The sequence below is a fragment of the Pelophylax lessonae genome, assembly GCF_965119305.1.
Source record: "Pelophylax lessonae genome assembly, chromosome: 9".
Taxonomy (NCBI): domain Eukaryota; kingdom Metazoa; phylum Chordata; class Amphibia; order Anura; family Ranidae; genus Pelophylax; species Pelophylax lessonae.
Genome location: NC_138776.1, coordinates 235,308,840 through 235,327,767, shown reverse-complemented (window position 1 = coordinate 235,327,767; position 18,928 = coordinate 235,308,840). Strand labels below are relative to the sequence as shown.

Sequence of the window (18,928 nt, the reverse complement as noted above, 5' to 3'; positions counted from 1 at the left end):
ACATGCTGGTAGGTTATTTGAATCCTGTCTAAACTAGCCCTAGTATGTTATGTATGAGTGTCGGTTCACACTAGGGCGACACGACTTCAGGCGAGTTATGCCGTCTCCCGTGCACCGCGACTTTGGCACGGCTTGCAACGACTTCACATAATGGAAGTCAATGCAAGTTGCTCCGATGTCGCCCCGAAATAGTGCAGGAACCTTTTTCTAAGTCGGAGCAACTTGAGTCGCTTCTATTAGAACGGTTCCAATTGCACAGCACGGTCTGCTACTTGTCAGGCGACCAAGTCGCCTGACAAGTTGGAACAGTGTGAGCCGGCACTGAATGTGAGTTAGGGACCTTACATTGTAAGATCCTTGAGGGCAGGAACTGATGTGATTGTATAATATATATGTAAAGCACTGTGTAAATTTATGGCACCACATAAGTGCCTGTAATAAATAAATAAAAATAAAAGTTCACCTGTCTGTATCTCTGGTTCTACAGTTCAGCTGACATGGTTTTCTCTTTAGGCAACCACTACTCATTTATTTTCTCATCATCTGCTTACTTTGAATTGGGGCATGGTCACTTTTATTTAATACAATACTTTTGTAATTACTATGCCCTCTTATATACAACTAGTGAGGTAAGATATATTCAAACAAGGAATGGATTGTTTTAGCTGGCTAAATCATAGACTTGTATTGGGAAAAGAAACAGTAAAGCACAACCACTGTGTAGTACTGCAAAATGGGAAGTAGTCTGTACATCTAATATGCAAATATAATTGCAAAGTATACATAGAAAAAAGTTTTTTAAAATATTAACATATACTAATATTTAACAGCAAGCTGATCTCTTTTACGTGTATAGCAGAAAAAAAAAAAAAAAAAAAATTAAAAAAACTATACATTTCTTTAAAACAAAAAATGAATCACTTACAAAGGCAGAGCCCCAGAAATTGATGCCGCTGTATAAGGTGCTTGAGGTGTCTATGACTATTAGAAGTCCTGCAAGACTCATCTGTATTAGTATCATACAGATGAGAACAACCTAAAAAGAAGATCCATGTTAGAAAAATATCGATATCAGATCATTTGGAAAGACGAGCAGTCTAAATATCGATCACAATTCAGTATAGGTCACTACATTATCAACATATGTTTAGCAATGCTAATGGAGGTTTAAAAAATCCGTGGCTTATCAGTGTTGGGCAAACCTTAGACTTAGGCATCTGATCGGGGTGAATTATCCTTCTGACTAAAAATTAATAATTATTGCTAAATTATAAGATTGCGCTAAATTAAAACACTATTGTGAAATGTAGTGCAAAAATGCAAGCCAAAGTGCAAATTCTGCAAAAAAAAGTGCAAAGTGGTGACAAATCAATAAACCACCTATTAAAATTAACATTCTAAAGTGTCCAAGGAGGAAGTCCATTAGATAAAGTCCAGTAAATTGTGACAGCAGGTGTCCAAATATCAAGGAACACTAGGTATGCAGTGAATAACGATATGCACCTCCACCAGATCACCCAGAATTTCTTTGTGCTTACCAGAAGCTATGGACCCCTAATTATAGGGGGTCAATAGAGCAGATATGATCAGGTGACATGACCCTGATGACGTCAGCCAACGTACTGACGAACCGCGTCAGGACGTAAGGACCTGTGACTGCGCCAACTTACTTCCGGCTCCCGCTGACACGCTCATGGAACGCGGAAGGCGTCCGTGGCGTTCGTGATTTGGAGACCGTTATATTTATCCTCAATGCCCTGCTTTGATCGTGTAAGTGCATCCATCTTCTAATAAAATACCTTACTTAAACATACTTCACTATTGAGGCCTTTCTTTTTCCTGGTTTGCTGTATGGGAGCCCCATTCCAGGTGGTTTAAGTGGAATCAATTGTGAATACGTGGAGGTGGTGCCTTTGCCTTTCCTTGATGCCTGGTGTCCATGATCATATCTGCTCTATTGACCCCCTATAATAAGGGGTCCATAGCTTCTGGTAAGCACATACAAATTCTGGGTGATCTGGTGGAGGTGCATATCGTTATTCACTGCATACCTAGTGTTCCTTGATATTTGGACACCTGCTGTCACAATTTACTGGACTTTATCTAATGGACTTCACTATGGACACTTTAGAATGTTTATTTTAATAGGTGGTTTATTGATTTGTTACCACTTTGCACTTTTTTTGCAGAATTTGCACTTTGGCTTGCATTTTTGCACTACTTTTCACAATAGTGTTTTAGTTTAGCGCAATCTTATAATTTAGCAATAATTATTAATTTTTGGTATACATTTTCACTCCATGTGTTGATTACAGCTTCTAATTTTGGATCACTCCACACTATTAATATTTATCATTACTATTATTATTACTATTATTTTTATATTTATATTTGTTCCATCACATTTTATTTATTTTTATCCATTTGCGCAGGTTTTTGGATCATCACCTTACTCTTTTTTAATCCTCCTGACTAGCTCAGCTCAAGTTTCAGATTGAGGTATTTAGCTCTGTAAACATTAGGATTTTCACAAAGGGGTGGGGGGAGTGGTTAAGGAAAGCCTGTAAGGATGTAAAAAAAAAAGTTCCACCTGCTAGCTGAGCAAAATACAAAGGAGTAACAAGCAATATTTCAGATTTACCTGACAAAAAATGCATTTCATCTTTTAGTCCCGATGATAATAAATAAATAATACAGCAGACACTCCAGAACATCATTATCACATCAGAACACAGACTACCGCACCCACAACAGATGCAATATTCACCCCAGGCTTTTTCGGTCTGGCATTGATTTTTAGGGAGACCCCATAAAAGAAACAAAAAAAATGCCCCCCCAAATTTCATACTATACCCTTTAAGTTTTGCAAGAATTTTAAAGACTGTATTAACCTTCCCTCTTGCAGCTTGTGTTTTTCACCCGCATAATTAATGCATTGGTGTGATTTGTTGGCCTGTAGGAACAATCTATAGTAGAGCAAATCATCATATTTCTATGTCAGAAATTGCTCTTTTTTTTTTTTTTTTTTTGAACATCAGGCATTTGGCATGGCACTTCATAGGTTATTCCATTACTTCTGTCTGCATTTTCCTGTGACAAACTATATATCCCATAATCCCCGCGTTGGCAAGTGCATATGTTTGCTAATGTTGATACTGTTTTTATTGGCTTGGCTGATATAAAACTTGGCATGCAGAGTTGTATTACACTGAACAAGATTATAATCGCAACACTTTTGTTTTTGCCCCCATTTTTCATGAGCTGAGCTCAAAGATCTAAGACTTTTTCTATGTACACAAAAGGCCTATTTCTCTCAAATATTGTTCACAAATCTGTTTTAATCTGTGTTAGTAATAGTGAGCACTTCTCCTTTGCTGAGATAATCCATCCACCTCACAGGTGTGGCATATCAAGATGCTGATGGGATCATAGGCCACACCTTCGTCCACTTAATCTATAACTTAATTAATAAATAACCAAACAGATCCGCAGTATTTGGCAAGAAAAATGGCCGCGGCACTCTTTATTGGTTTCAAACATGAAAATCAAACATTTAAATCAGTGGTCCTCAACTCCGGTCCTCAGGGTCCACTAACAGGCCAGATTTTAAGTATTACCTTGGGGAGATGCAGACTAGAGTAATGCAATCACTGAGCAGCAAATGATATCACCTGGGATGTATTTCAGTTATCTTGCAAACCTGGCCTGTTAGTGGGCCCTGAGGACCAGGGTTGGGGACCAGGGATTTAAATGATCAATAATAATAATACTTAAACCAAAATCACTTAGTGAATATAATTGTACTAGCTCAGTTTTTAGAACTCGAGCAAACAGTAACTCATAATTAATTAACAAAAATACAGTCCCCCCTAGAATACTAGGATGACCCGACCACACAAAGGTGCACGTGACAAGGGAGGGGGGGTGGGAAACTTTCCTTCTTGCTCTTCGGATGCAAAAGGAGGAAAACCAGACCAGCACTTGCTTATAATGTTGCTTATAATGTTGCTTAAAAGTTCAGGTTGGTGACTGTGGCCTGTGGAATGTTGGTCCACTCCTCTTTAATGGCCGTGTGAAGTTGTTGGATATTGGCAGGACCTGGAACACGTTGTTGTATACCCCGATACAGAGCATCCCAAACATGCCCAATGGGTGACATGTCTGGTGAGCATGTTGGCCATGCAATAACTGGGATGTTTTCAGCTTCCAGGAATTGTGTACAGATCCTTGCAACATGGGGCCGTGCATTATCATGCTGCAACATGAGGTGATGGTCATGGATGAATGGCACAACAATGGGCCTCAGGATCTCGTCACGGTATCTCTGTGCATTCAAAATGCCATCAATAAAATGTACCTGTGTTCGTTGTCCATAACATATACCTGCCCATACCATAACCCCACTGCCATGGGCCTCTCGATCCACAATGTTGATTTCAGTAAATCACTAACCCACACAACGCCATACACGCTGTCTGCCATCTGCCCTGTACAGTGAAAACCGGGATTCATCCATGAAGAGAACACCTCTCCAAAGTGCCAGATGCCATCGAATGTGAGCATTTGCCCACTCAAGTGGGTTACGCAGAGGAACTGCAGTCAGGTCAAGACCCTGATGCGGACGACGAGCATGCAGAAAAGCTTCCTTGAGACGGTTTCTGACAGTTTGTGCAGAAATTATTTGGTTATGCAAACCAATTGTTGCAGCAGCTGTCCAGGTGGCTGGTCTCGGACGATCTTGGAGGTGAAGAAGGGCTGGTGTGGTGACATGTGGTGACATGTGGTTTGCGATTGTGAGGCTGGTTGGATGTACTGCCAAATTCTTTGAAACACCTATGGAGACGGCTTATGGTAGAGAGATGAACATTCAATTCACGGGCAACAGCTCTGGTGGACATTCCTGCAGTCAGCATGCCAATTGCACGCTCCCTCAAAACCTGCGACATCTGTGGCATTGTGCTGTGTGATAAAACTGCACATTTTAGAGTGGCCTTTTGTTGTGGACAGCCTAAGAAACACCTGTGCAATAATCATGCTGTCTAATCAGCATCTTGATATGTCACACATGTGAGGTGGATTAGCTCAGCAAAGGATAAGTGCTCACTAACACAGATTTAGACAGATTTGTGAACAATATTGCCTCATATTGTAAAGAATCTCAAGGTTGCCTTCCATGGAAACATTCCAGCTACTCTATGTCTGATGCCAACAGATTACCAGGTCACAGCCCATTTTGGTTCTGAGCTGGCTATAGGACAATTGAGGTTTTGAAACTTTTGAGAATCCCCACAAAAACTGAAATCCTTATTGCTGAATCTTTTCTGATAACTTACCGCAAGAGCTTTTGGTTGCCCCTTCAAAAATGATATGTAATTGGCTTGGACTTGACTGCTGTGACATAGTCCTGATATCAAGACGGGATGTTGCGTTGCAACAACTGCGCCCTTCTCTTGATCCATTGTTGCGACCATTTTTCAATCCTGCTGGAAGAAGGTGATTGCATTAATATCCACTTGAGGTTAGACGTTTCACCTGTGACCTCAGTTTAATGTATAGTGTTTAAAATCCCCTAATGATGGGTCAGTTTTTGACAAAGTGCATGGGTGCACTGGGATGCATGGGACAGTTTTTGACAAAGTAAGCCTGAAATCCAGAGGCGTAACTAGAACCTTCAGGGCCCCGATGCAAGAAACCATGAAGGGCCCCCCAGACCCCTGGCCGGGGCCCTTCCCTTCAAGCCCGGGGCTCTTCCCACTAATCCTGGGGCTCTTTACTCTCATTGCATGGCCTTTTATTATGGTACCGCATCAGGATCCTTTCACAAGTTCTGCAGTGGGCCCCCTTCCTGCAATCTTGGGGCCTCCCCACAGTGGTGAAATGCCAGGGCCCGGTCGCAAGTGTGACCTTTGAGATCCTAGAAGTTCACCCACTGTTTTGCTACCGGGCCCCCTGGAGCATGGGGCCCGGTAGCGATTGCAACCCCTGCAACCCCTGTAGTTACGCCCCTGCTGAAATCCTAAAAACAACATAAGACTTTAAAAAAAGAAAAACAGGGAACTCTAGTTCGCGCCTTTTAACATTTCCTAAAGTTTGTAAACTAAAATTCTTGTTTAGATTATTTATATTTTGATCCGATCCTGCCACCTCTCACTAGGGTCTATTCATTATATTTTGCTCTCATAGAGCTATATCTCCCACTTGTTTTCACTGATTATTTACGTTTCTTCAGGCTGACTGACATCTATTTTTTATCACTTTGTCTATATGGTGCATTTATTTCCTTATTATCCCATTTAAGTCCTTCTATCCATTTTTTCTTTTCATCATATCACTCTTGGTCCTTTATCTATAGAAACACTAATTGGTTGCCATACACCACTACACATCACCGCCATCTAGTGCTCAATTTATTTTTTATTTTATTTTTTAGTTATCCCCTACATTATCCCATTCTTGCCCATGTTTGATGTGATATTTACTGGTCCTGTCATTATGGTAGATATTTCGTTTTTTTGCAATCCCAACTACCTAGTTGATTTATTGGCATTGTATACATTTACCACTTCTATCTATTGTTTCTGCTTTAATAGCTTGATTTTTTTATCCTATGTCTTCTATCTCTACTATCTTGCAATACACTACATTATTGGATTATCCAATGTTTTTTAATTTGTTTATATGTATATTTCATCTTTATTGAGAGGAGTTACTATTTTTGTGGCCCATTGTAATGCCAACCCCTTGGGTCTTTCGTTTACATCTGTGATCAACCCTAAGGAGTTGGTGTTCCTGGATCTAGTCCTTTCCCATAAAGGCCCTCTCATCACTAGTAGCAATCATATCAAATCTACTAGTGGTAATTCTTACCTCCACTATACTAGTTGTCATCATCCGGCGTGGAAGCGCAACATCCCCGGGGGCCAATTTCATAGGCTCCGGAGAAATTGCTCCAACCCGGTCGATTACTGTAATCAGGGTGCCAAGATGATGAGGTGTTTTTCAGATAAGGAGTACCCCTCACCTCTAGTTAAGAGCACCTTTTAGGCACACTTGGAGCCCGTACAGACTCAAAAATGCACTAGGAAAGATAATATTAACACTGTGAGGTTCATTACTGGCTTCAACTATCAGTACAGGGCCATTTCATATATCATTAAGAAACATTTTAGTATTCTTCGTCTTGACAATAGATTGGCCCCCGTTCAGCCCCTTACCCCACAAGTTACTTTTAAATGGGCACAAACTATTAAAAATATCCTTGCCCCCAGTAAGTTAAAAACACAGTCACGGGTCCTCTATGATATTAGGTCTTATTTTGACAACAGAACCGGGATCTTTCAATGTAAAAAACGAGGGTGTTTGACATGCCAGTCTATAGTTCACGCATGCACCTCCATTGACAATAAGGGTGACACTTTTTCTATCAAGCACTTTATCACGTGCTCCACGGAGTACGTGATTTATGTGTTGAGGTGTCCCTGCGGATTGTTATATGTGGGGTGCACTATGCGTACTTTACGCAAACGCAGGTGAACATCGCAGATTCATTCAAAAAGGGTGTGATCAACACAGCGTTCCCCGCCATTTCCTCAAAATGCACAATAAGAATTTCAAATGTCTTGAGGTTATGGCAATCGAAACTAACCCAAAGGGCACATTAACCGATAATGAACGCTTTTCCCTTTTGTGCAAAAGAGAGGTATTTTGGATCTATAAAATCAATTCCTTGGCGCCTAACGGCTTGAACGAGGAATTGGAAGTTAATAGTGTTGTTTGACATCCAATACTGATCTGGTCCATATACCTTAAACATTGGAGCAGTGACATGGCGTACTTCCCTCTCTTTTTATGTATTTTTCATCTTGCCTTTTATTCCTTAATTATACTTGCATATGTATTTTACATCTTTTTAAATATTTATATGTGTATTTATATATTTTATACATATATATTTTTATATGGATTTTATATGTATCTCAAATGATTATTGATAGTTTTTATTGTTTATAGATTTTAGGTACTGGTTCCTAGTCCATTTATCTTGATATTTATATGAGGAGACACCTATAGGTTCACGTGGTTATTTAGGTGTGGTATGCATAGGTATTTGCTATGTATAGTCCTTCTCATTATTTATTATTTTTTATCATATGTTTGCATTTTCAATATATTTCTTACAAGAGTTTTATTAACAATTTAGGTTCCCATTATAATGAACCAATATGATAATGCTCGTGGTAATTCTGTGCCTCATCTTTTTATAATCTTTCAATATTGCCATTCATTTAATGTAGTCCCTATATCCCCAGGGTTGCTTTGGGATTCCCGTATCATTTCCTGTTTTCTTTTTGTTTTCTCCTCCTCCATTTTTTTCGTTTTTGTCCGCTATTGGCCGCTTGGTCTAATTCCGCCCATGATCCCAGCTTTATATTGCTTCTGTTTGCAACTTGACAAAGCGCATGCGCGCGAAACATGTAGTTGCGGCAACCAGAAGCTTGCGAGTCATTGCAAAGATCCAGCCCGGCATCCTATTGAGCTCCCTACCGTCACTTCTGGTGACGTCACTCGCGTGTCATTTCCGGTAACTACGGAGGATCCGGTTACGGAGGACGACTCGGCTCTGGGTCTGTGTAGCGGCCGCACACAGTACCCATTCAGCCGATCATTACCGCAGTGACGTATCGTGCCACACAGGATTGGTTCTCCCCACTTGGCACCACCTGATTTGATTGGATTTCCCTACCTTTACCACCAGGGACTCCCACAGCACCCCAGGGAGATTCGGAGGTCCCAGGACTGGTTTGGCTGACTATTTCATTTTATGTTTATTTTTTCATTATGTGATTTCATTAAACTTTCATGGTTCATCCTGAAACATTCTCTTGTCAATTATCCATACAGTAATCTCCTACATGTATGCCATAGAGCGCCATCCCTCTTTTTTACAGTTTTGACAGTTCTTAACATCATCCCATGTTAGGGATTTTGCAGCCTTGGTATAACAGATTACAATCGGTCACAGCCATAGTATTACAGCATTTGAATTCATGACCTTTCAGGAATCTGTTTAAAGGGCTAGCGACTGGACCTTTTTTTTTGTTACTATTTAGAAGCACTCACTTATTTTAATGTTTTAACATCTTTAACAACATTTAAGCATCTCCGTCATCTGTATTCCACCTTTTGTATAAGTCCCTTCCAATATCACTTAGCTCTATGTATATACCTACTGGTTCATTTATTATCCACTTCCTTGTAATGTCCAGTTAATCGCCGACATCATTGAATAATAATACCCTTTATATATACAATATGACCATTAGAATCGACTCTCATTACAACCATGTAATCTCCAACACTCTTTGATTTGTATATAACAATTACAGTGAGTTGAAACATAGATATTATCGGCCATGCTGTGCATATATCAGAGACTTCAGCAAAATGGCCACCAAATTGGAGTCAATCAATATCCTATTTAAACTTCCCTTGTAAATCCCCTAGTATCCCCTGATAAAGTCACATGTAGTGACGTAATGCGTAGGGCCTCGCGATACCGGAAGAGATGTGCAGATGGGCTCGAAACTCGTAGATGTAACAGATTCAATTGACTGTTTGTTTTAAAAGTGAGTACTTTGTTATATTTTAATAAATCACCTAAATGATATTACACTATCGAGTCTCTTTACCCTCCCACCCACATTTACATGGAGTGAACCGGACACCAAAAAGAAAAGACATTTAGAAGGAGCATGTGTGGAAAAGGAAAATAGCAGAGAAAGTTTTCTCAAAGCTGTTACTTTACAGCAGTAAGGTGAGCGGCTTGCACAGCCACAGGTGTTTTTTACACTGAAGACCAGCATGTTCCATTGCTTTATTCACTGTGTGTTGACACAAAAGACTTTTCATTATTTAGATCTTCCAAATTGCAATTGTTTGTTCACAGTTTTTGTCACTTGGTGAAGGACACTTTTAATATTGATCTTGTTTATTAAGAGTTATTTGGGGTTATTTTGAATTAATTACTTTATGCATATTTACTTATCACCATTTTGATTTGTTCATTTATTGATCATTATATAGCACCAATACCAGCCCTGCAGCGCAACACTTCATTCACATTTCTTTTCATCCAATAGCCTGCGTTTTTGCTATATTTATGTCTGCCAGCTGTTTGGGTTGCCACTGCATTTATTTTGGAGATAGCACAAAAGTTTCACAGTACCCATTATTTCCTAAAGTGTTCGTGACTGGTCCATTCCCGCTGTTGGCCAGTGAAGCCACCTATCATAGTGAAGGATTAGGAGGACAGTTCAGCAAATATTGAAGGCTGAAAGTTGCAACCAATGTAAAATAATCTTTCACTGTTTGTAATGACGACAATGAAATGTTATTGGTTGTAAAGGTTTACAAGAGGACAGGACCACTGAAAACCTGGGACACTGCAATCTTTAGCACTTGCTGGTAGTGTAAAAGTTCTCAACCCTCCATCTGGGCCAAAAGGAAAGTACAGGAAGTACTGAAGGTTAAAGAATAGACCACTGTGGACCACTGAAGGTCTCTGCACTTTAAGGCTGTACTGGGTTAATTTTTTTTTCTGATGGGTGGTTCTAAAGTACAAACAGTTATTGGATGGGAAATTAATATAATCTCTTTTATGGGGACAAAAACAGCAACAAAAGCACCTTTGCACATTGCAGTGAGGGTTTCAGTTTTTTGTTGCCATTGTTGTTGCTGTTTGTGAGATTTCCTTACTTTCTATTGCATTTGTTATAGGGAGAGGGAATCTCCCCAGCAGGGCTACATAGTTACATAGTTTGTGAGGTTGAAAAAAGACATCAGTCCATCCAGTTCAACCTATGATGTGTGTTTGCTGTTAACCGTACATTGTATACCCCTGTATGTTGTGGCCTTTAAGGTGCCCATCTAATCGTTTTTTTTTTAAACTATTGATGCTCCCTGCTGATACCACTGCTTGTGGAAGAGAATTCCACATCCGTACTGCTCTGACAGTAAAGAACCCCTTACGTATTTTAAGGTTTAACCGTTTTTCCTCTAGTTTTAGTGAGTGGCCACGTGTCTTATTGTATTCCCTTTCTCTGAAAGGTTTGTTCCTTATGCTAGGGTCACCAGCACAGTATTTGTACATTGATATCATATCCCCCCTCAATCGTCTCTTCTCCAGAGAGAATAAGTTCAGTGCTTGTAGTCTTTCCTCATAGCTGATGTCCTCCATTCCCCTAATTATTTTTGTTGCCTTTCTGTGGACTCTCTCCAGTTCCAGCACATCCTTCCTGAGGACCGGTGCCCAGAACTGGACAGCATACTCCAGATGTGGCCGGACCAGAGTCTTGTAGAGTGGGAGAATAATCTCTTTATAATCTCTTTTAAGGGCTATATGCAATAATAAAATAAAATTATTGCACCTTGAAAAAGATTCTAATCATCTAATGCAAAATTAAAGAAAAGAGGTGTGGAGTTCTACATTTAGTCTACCTTAAAGACCAATATCGAATGAGATTGGGAATACCAGAAACCTGATTGGACAGCTCACACAAATAGTGTAAGCTACAAATATTATGGGATACACTCTATTTTGGGAGGATATAACTGGCAGAAGAGATATGCATGTTTGCTAAGAGCCATCTAAAGGAAAATTTGAGAAATTATATGACTAACGAGAACTGTGACACTGCAGTGTCATTATGATTGGTGCTCCATAAGAGTGCAAACAATAGTAAATTATTTGTAGGGGTATCTTATAGGTCCCTTAACATAATTGGATGAGGGCTAGACTCAAATGGCTGAGAAATGTCTGGGAAACAGGACAATGTTATTATTATTATGGGCGATTTTATTTATTCTTTTATTAATTATGCAAAAAGAACTGCACACACATTAACCACTTGCCGACCGCTCACATTGAGGGTACTGCGGCAAAGTGGCTCGTTATCGTCCAGCGGCGTAGGTCTATGTCGCTGGACTCATCCCCTTGTGGGCGGCGCACGCGTGCCGCCGGAGGCTCGCTTCTTGCTCCACAGCGGGAGTCGGGCCAGGAGAAGCGGTGATCACCACCGCTCTTCCCCGATCGTTGGGGATCGAGTGAGGAAATCCGCCCACTTGTGTAAACAAAGCGGGCGGATCTCCTATGTGACAGACAGTCACAGATTACAGGATTCAGCATAGCTGAACCTACAATCTTTGCCTGTGTCACACAGTCCCCTCCCCCCACACACGTCAGTAAGCACCAGGCATATATTAACCCCTTGATCACCAATAAAATGTAACCCCTTCCATGCCAGTGTCATTTTTACAGTAACAGTGCATATTTATAGCACTAATTACTGTAGTAATGTCACTGGTACCCCCAAAAGTGTCAAAAATGTCAGTTAGGGGTCCGATCTGTCCGCTGCAATGTCACAGTCCCGCAAAACAAAAAATCGCAGATCACCGCCAGATCGCCGCCAGATCGCCGCCATTACTAGTTAAAAAAAAGCAATAAAAATGACATAAATTTCCCGTAGTTAGTAGCTGCGATAACTTTTGCGCAAACCAATCAAAATACGCTTATTGCTTGCGATTTTTTTTACCAAACATATGTAGCAGAAAACAATTTTTTTGGGGAATTTCATATAAAAAATGTGAAAAATATTGTTCTTTTTTCAAAATTGACGCTCTTTTTTTGTTTATAGCGCAAAAAGTAAAAATCGCACAGGTGATCAAATACCACCAAAAGAAAGCTCTATTTATGGGGGAAAAAAGACATAAATTTAATTTGGGTACAGTGTCTCACGACGCAATTGTCCATTAAAATAACACAGTGCCGAATAGCAAAATATGGCCTGGTCAGGAATGGTCAGGAATCTTCCGGTCTTAAAGTGGTTAAAAATACGCTCATTGAGAATTTTTTTTGTCAAAGACATGTAGCTAAATACATTTTGGCCTAAATATATGACAAAAATTGAATATATTGGATATTTAACTGTCAAAGAAGAAAAATATTGTTATTTTTTCAAAATTGTCGCATTTTTTTATTAATATCGCAAAAAATAAAAAGCGCAGAGGTGATCAAATACCACCAAAAGAAAGCTCTGTTTGTGGGAAAAAAAGGACGTAAATTTTGTTTGGATACGGTGTTGCATGACCGCGCAATTGTCAGTTAAAGTCACGCAGTGCCGAATCGTAAAAGTGGCCTGCATGTAAAGCAGGAAAATCCTCCGGTCTTAAAGTGGTTAATGGATTATTATGTTTTAAAGTTATTGCAGAACAGTTTCATGGAACAGATGATGGAAGCCCCAATTTATTTCAAACAACATGGAGCTTATTACAGATGTGCAGTTTGGAGACAAATTAGGTAAAAGCGATCATTAAATAAATAAGAAAACAGGCTTTATAAAAGTACAAAGGGTTACCCTCGGCATTGCAGATTTACAAGGAATTCAACAAAAAACGCAAAGAAGCATAAATGAGAATTTGACAGCAAGTAAAGCAAATCCAAAGCAAATTGTAAAATATATCAATATTAAAAATGTTAGAAAACTTAATGTGAATAAATGACCAGGTCCAGATGGCTTACACCTGCCTGTCCTTAGAGAATGTAGCTCAACTAAAGTAGACACTTATTTATTTAAACGTTAACATGCCAAATATAATAAGGCTAATCCTAGTATTCCTAGTAGTGACACCAATGGTTTGCATCTTAAGAGCTTTCCCTATTATAGCCCATCACATTTTTAAAGCTGGACATTTATTCAAAAGGTAAAACATGCCATATTCAGTAATGCTGCTATTGAAACTCTTAACCCTCAACCAGGTGACCTGACATCAGATACGCAGAAAAAAGAAGGTTGGAACAGAGTGGGGGGAGTCTATAAGGGGTGGGTGGGATTTCTTAGAAGTAGGAGGGGTCAGAAAGGAAGGGCGGGGTCTGACGCCCCTCATCTTAAAACGTCACCAGCCGCCACTGATCTGACCTCTGATCAAGTGCAAGACTTTGTCCAGTGATGGTTTGGACATATGTTGCAGCCCACAGATTATAAAGGGCTGCTTCCCCAGCAGCCATTTGTCAATGGAAGTTTAGTGAAGGACAGTATTGCAGGGGATAGAGCTGTTTAGTGTTGTGTGCTACAACCGTGTTGTGCTTTTTACAGTATGCTATACACAGTACTATATTGTGCTGTATATTTGCTACTGATACTTTGCAATGAATTGCAGTTTGTGTGGCTAGGGGGAGTGTAATTTAAGCCCGCCTGTATTTACTGTGATCTCCTAAGAGCCAGCAGTTCTGATGAGGGTTTTTTTTTTTTTTTTTTTGTATGTGTTTGTCAAATGCAGGTTCTGTTACATACATAGTTTGTGAGGTTGAAAAAAGACATCAGTCCATCCAGTTCAACCTATGATGTGTGTGTGTGTTTGCTGTTAACCGTACATTGTATACCCCTGTATGTTGTGGTCTTTAAGGTGCCCATCTAATAGTTTTTTGAAACTATCGATGCTCCCTGCTGATACCACTGCTTGTGGAAGAGAATTCCACATCCTTACTGCTCTGATGGCTCTGTTGGTGTGTTGCTTCCCCATGTCAGTGAAGCGTAGGAGAGGGAAGCAACGGAAACTACCAACGAGACTCCCCATCCGCATGGCAACACTTTGCCCAGGGCAAACAGCCCTTCTGCCCACCCCTTCTCCTAGTGTTGGTACCACTAGCATCCAAACCCCAACTTTCTGTGTGTGTGACTGTTGCAGATACAGTGGCTGTTAATTAAAGTGGGTTCCATCCTATAGGATTTTATTTGTGGGGTTATGGTGTTTGGGCATCAACAACACTCAATTTTTTACAGCTGTGTGACAGTTGCGGATGTGGCAAATGTTTGTTGAAGCAGGGTCCATCCTGTGCTCTGCAGAATTTTATCTGTGGCAATATGGTGTTTGGGCATCACCAACATCAAAAAAAACTTTTTTTTTTGGCAGCTGTGTTACAGTTTAAAATACAGTGAATATTCGTTAAAGCAGAGTCCTTCCTATGATCTGCAGAAGTTTACCCATGAGATTATAGTGTATTGTAGCTCTTTGACAATTGCAGATATAGCACCCTTGTCCTAAACAGGGTTGCTAATAAATTTAGCTGTGCTAGGTGGTAGCTAGCCTGGCTGATTTTTAGTTTTTATGATCATTGGATTTTCCTCCTAGGCCAGGTTTAGCTGTGGTTTCTCCCTTTTGTCAATAGGTGGCACTGTTACCTTTAGCATTAGTGTGATGAATTACAGTGAGTCTAGGTTATGAATATGCATACTTTTCTCAGCCAATCATACTGGTCGCTGAACATGCTGGGAGAAGGTATTTATTTGGAGGAAGTCAGGTGATCTTGGTTCTTTCCACCCAGGCTTCGACCTGGGTGGTTGTGTGAGGAACAGCTGCTGCTGGGAAGGCCTAAAGCCTGAGGCCTAGCCATGTGCTCGGGACTCTGCAAGGGAGAGCCTGCTCATTACTTGGAGGCAATACTGAGAAGGATGGAGTTCTGAGAAAGTACTAGAGGTAACTCTTAATGAGCCAGGACTATGTAGTGGCTGGGAAAGCTTCAAGAGAGAACTCATCCAAGAGAATTTCGTGCAATGCTTTAAGTTGAAGATTGTTGCTATAGAAGTCAGCTTATGCTACAAACTACAGATTGCTGGTTCCAGCTTAAAGGCTCTTTTTCTGTACTGCTGTCTATCTTTTCTGCATTTTTGTCTAGGGAGTCTGCTGATCTGCAAGTCTGCTGCTGTTTTTGACTAAGGGTGTACTGTGCCCTACCCCTCCCTCCCACCCACATTTTTCTTGTTGTGAGAAATAAACTTCTCTTTGTTCACGCATAAAAGTGACTGCCGCCCATCTTTTTACCCACCATGCCTAGTAACCTGCACACCGAGGAGGAATGTTTACCCTCCCTGTCTCTGGGGGTGACCACCAGGCCTTTGGGGCCTGGTGTGTGACCCCCAGAGGAGAGATGGGGAGAGTGACTGATTTGTCTGTTGGACACCCACTGACATCTCCAGAACCTTTGACCGACTCTATCCCTCCCAGTGCTGTGCCACTTCGTAAGTCTACCCGCCAAAGACATCAAACTCCTCATTGGCAAAGTGCTGAAATCTTACAGGACACATTGGAGAGTGAGGCATGAAGTGCTGCAAAAATCACAGTTGAGTTGGATATACTACTTGCTGAACATTTTGTTCTCTTGTTATGTTTTTTTGGGGGGAAAGAGAGGAGGTGTGATGTTTGTGCGGGATCACTGTGACCCTTGCACTTTTTCCTCTGATGCATGATGGGGGGGGGACTGTACCAGGAAGTCAGACACAATATCTGTGTGAGACTGCAAGCAGCCACATGGTACTGAGAAGGGATTACATCTGGTAGGAACAGAAGCCTGTTGTATTAAGACTCATCCATGTAAGAATGTCATCATGTTTCTGAGTGAGTAATAAACCTTTCCCTGGTTAAGAAGTATATCCGGCCTGTGTGTAACTTTCTGAGTGGATACTGGCAGCATTGCTAGCAACACCCCAAGAGACCTCGTGTCGAAGGGACATAACAGAGTGTTACACAAATATGGTAAATATTAGGTAAAGCAGATCTATCTAGTGTGTTCTGCAGAAATTTTTCTGTCGGGTTCCAGTGTTTGGGCACCAGCAACGCCCAAAACTAACCAACGTCTCACTCTTTACCTCAGAAATTCTGCCCCATAAAAAGTGCTTTAAAATATGTGCAGATTAATCAAAACATTTTGATTCTTTGTCCCAGGGAGAATAAAATGTAATTTTTATTTTTACAGACGGAGCCTGTCTGCTCTCTCGCCTGGAGCAGCTCTGTGACGTCAGTTAAGAGCGAGTAATAGGTAAGTGGGTCACAGGAGAGCAAAAGTATGTGCACTCCTATCCCAAAAAAGAAATATGACCAAAAAAGCTTTGACCATACTTCTCTTTGAAAAAAATGTGTTAATGGTCATAAACTTTGTGAAATAGTTATATAGTGTGTCCTAAAAATAAATGTTGTATTTGCTGTCTGAAAAAAGCTGACACTCTGCCTTCATATTTACCTAATTACAAAAGGATTAGATAGATTTAGATGTTCTAAAATTGTGTACAATTTCAGTTCGCAATGTGCAACTAAATATAGTTTCCTTTATGTATATATATATATATAGTTTTAGCCTAAAATAAGCTGATTTTCTGTTCTTAAATCGGCTTCCCATTATTAAGGACGAGATTCACTGTCTGAAATGTGTCTTATTATATCTTATCTCCACAAATATAAAGTCTAACTTATTTATTAAAAGTTAAATCTGCTTGCTCTGTCTTTCAGAAATAGTGGCTTCTCCAAAAAGGGTATACATTTGTGCTGGCAAATACTTTAATTTTTCCATCTTCAATGTGGAAAAAAAAGTAATTAGAAGGCACGATCTACTCTGTCTCTCACACAAATAATAGACAGTTTGAAAACTTTTAAAAAGGTGTGCATCAAATCTTCCTCGCTCTATGAAAAAGGAAGCCAATTTCTTTGGGCAAATTGCAATCTGGTTATTATTTCCCTCATAAATTGTGGTCTAGACAATAAAGGCTTCAAAGTTGTGCTGCAAAGATACCTGCTGTTTCCAACTTTACTGTCAAAACAAAGGCACAATTTCCTGGTGTGAAATACCTGCCTGTTCTCTCTCCAAAATTGTGGACTGTCCACACAGGTTTGTTAGTAGTGTTGCTAACAATGCTAAGCTGTTTGCTTTTTCCATTCACAGTGTGCCAAAAAACATACTAATTATTTATTTCCCGATGTTCCAAAACTGTTCCATTTTTCAGTCTTCAAACCTAGAAAAGCTCAAAATGTATTTATTTTCCATGTAATCTGCCTGCTCTCTCTCCCTGGAATAGTGGAATTGCCAAAAGGCTTCAAGAAGTCTGCATCACATTTTTACAGTTGTACAGGTCTGCGGTCTGAGAAAATTTGTTTATCTCAGATCAGAACTGCCAAATCTCCCTCTGACATAGAATCTTAGCAAATAAAGAGAAGATACTGTCCAGCTAACCAGTTCAGTTTTTCTAGCTTTTGGCACTGGAAAAACCTACAGGAGGGTCAAATCTGCCTAGTCTCTCGTTCTTTCATTACAGCCTAGTTAAAACACTTACACGGTGTGCTGCATGTACAGTACGTATAATATCTCTGGTTCTTGACTGTGACATAATCAACTGAAAAATAATATGGCTCATCTCTTAGTCTGACCTTGTGGTCAAGTACAAATGCTTGCTTTATGGACAATGAGTCTTCACAATTCTATGTTTGGTATATTATACTCTAATTGTTTTTTCTTAGAAAAAAACGTATTCATCTCCCCCTCTTACATTGCTCCCTTGAGCCCAACCAATCTGGTTGCCTGTTCCAGCTACTGTGTGAAAATTTTTGCTTTTGTCTCTGAAACATGGCATTGTGATGTTCTTTTGTTTGGCACAACTACCCCAGCTCTGCAATGTGGGTTTGTGTTTTGCACATTTTAAAGTGTGTTATTGAGAGGAAGATGATAACAATCTTTGCTCTGCGACTTGTTTTTCCCATATTTGGCACTTGATATGATGTTGCATTCAACTCTCAATTAAGGCTTTTTACTGCTACACAAAACAAAACTACAACTTTTTTTTTGGGGTGGAAATCAATCGCAATTGGTTGCTACTGCTGTATGTAAGACAAGCAATTTTGTGAAAGTAAAGTAAAGTAAATGAATAGACATACAAGTTATATGATGACAGAAGGTGTTGCTGAATAAGGTGTTGCTGACGCTCATGCAAGGAATTGCATATGTTTATGTTGCCCTATGGGCTGCTTTAAAACGGCCCTTCCACTAAATACCATTTTTAATTTTTTATAACTTTATTAATTTATTTTTTAATTTTTATTTCTTTGGTAC

General features: G+C 40.0%; 1 protein-coding gene across 2 annotated transcripts in view; it reads right to left on the bottom strand.

The window, feature by feature from the left end:
• LOC309564522 (membrane-spanning 4-domains subfamily A member 4A-like) overlaps positions 1 to 18,928 on the bottom strand; it is a 63,310-nt gene that overhangs the window by 22,063 nt on the left and 22,319 nt on the right. For both annotated transcript variants that reach the window (XM_082269153.1, XM_082269154.1), the window contains 2 exons: positions 5,334 to 5,480; positions 926 to 1,036 (listed from right to left, as the gene is read on the bottom strand). In XM_082269153.1, coding sequence (XP_082125279.1) covers positions 926 to 1,036; positions 5,334 to 5,471 — 249 coding nt within the window. In that variant the 5' untranslated portion in view covers positions 5,472 to 5,480. The remainder of the gene's footprint in view (positions 1 to 925; positions 1,037 to 5,333; positions 5,481 to 18,928) is intronic.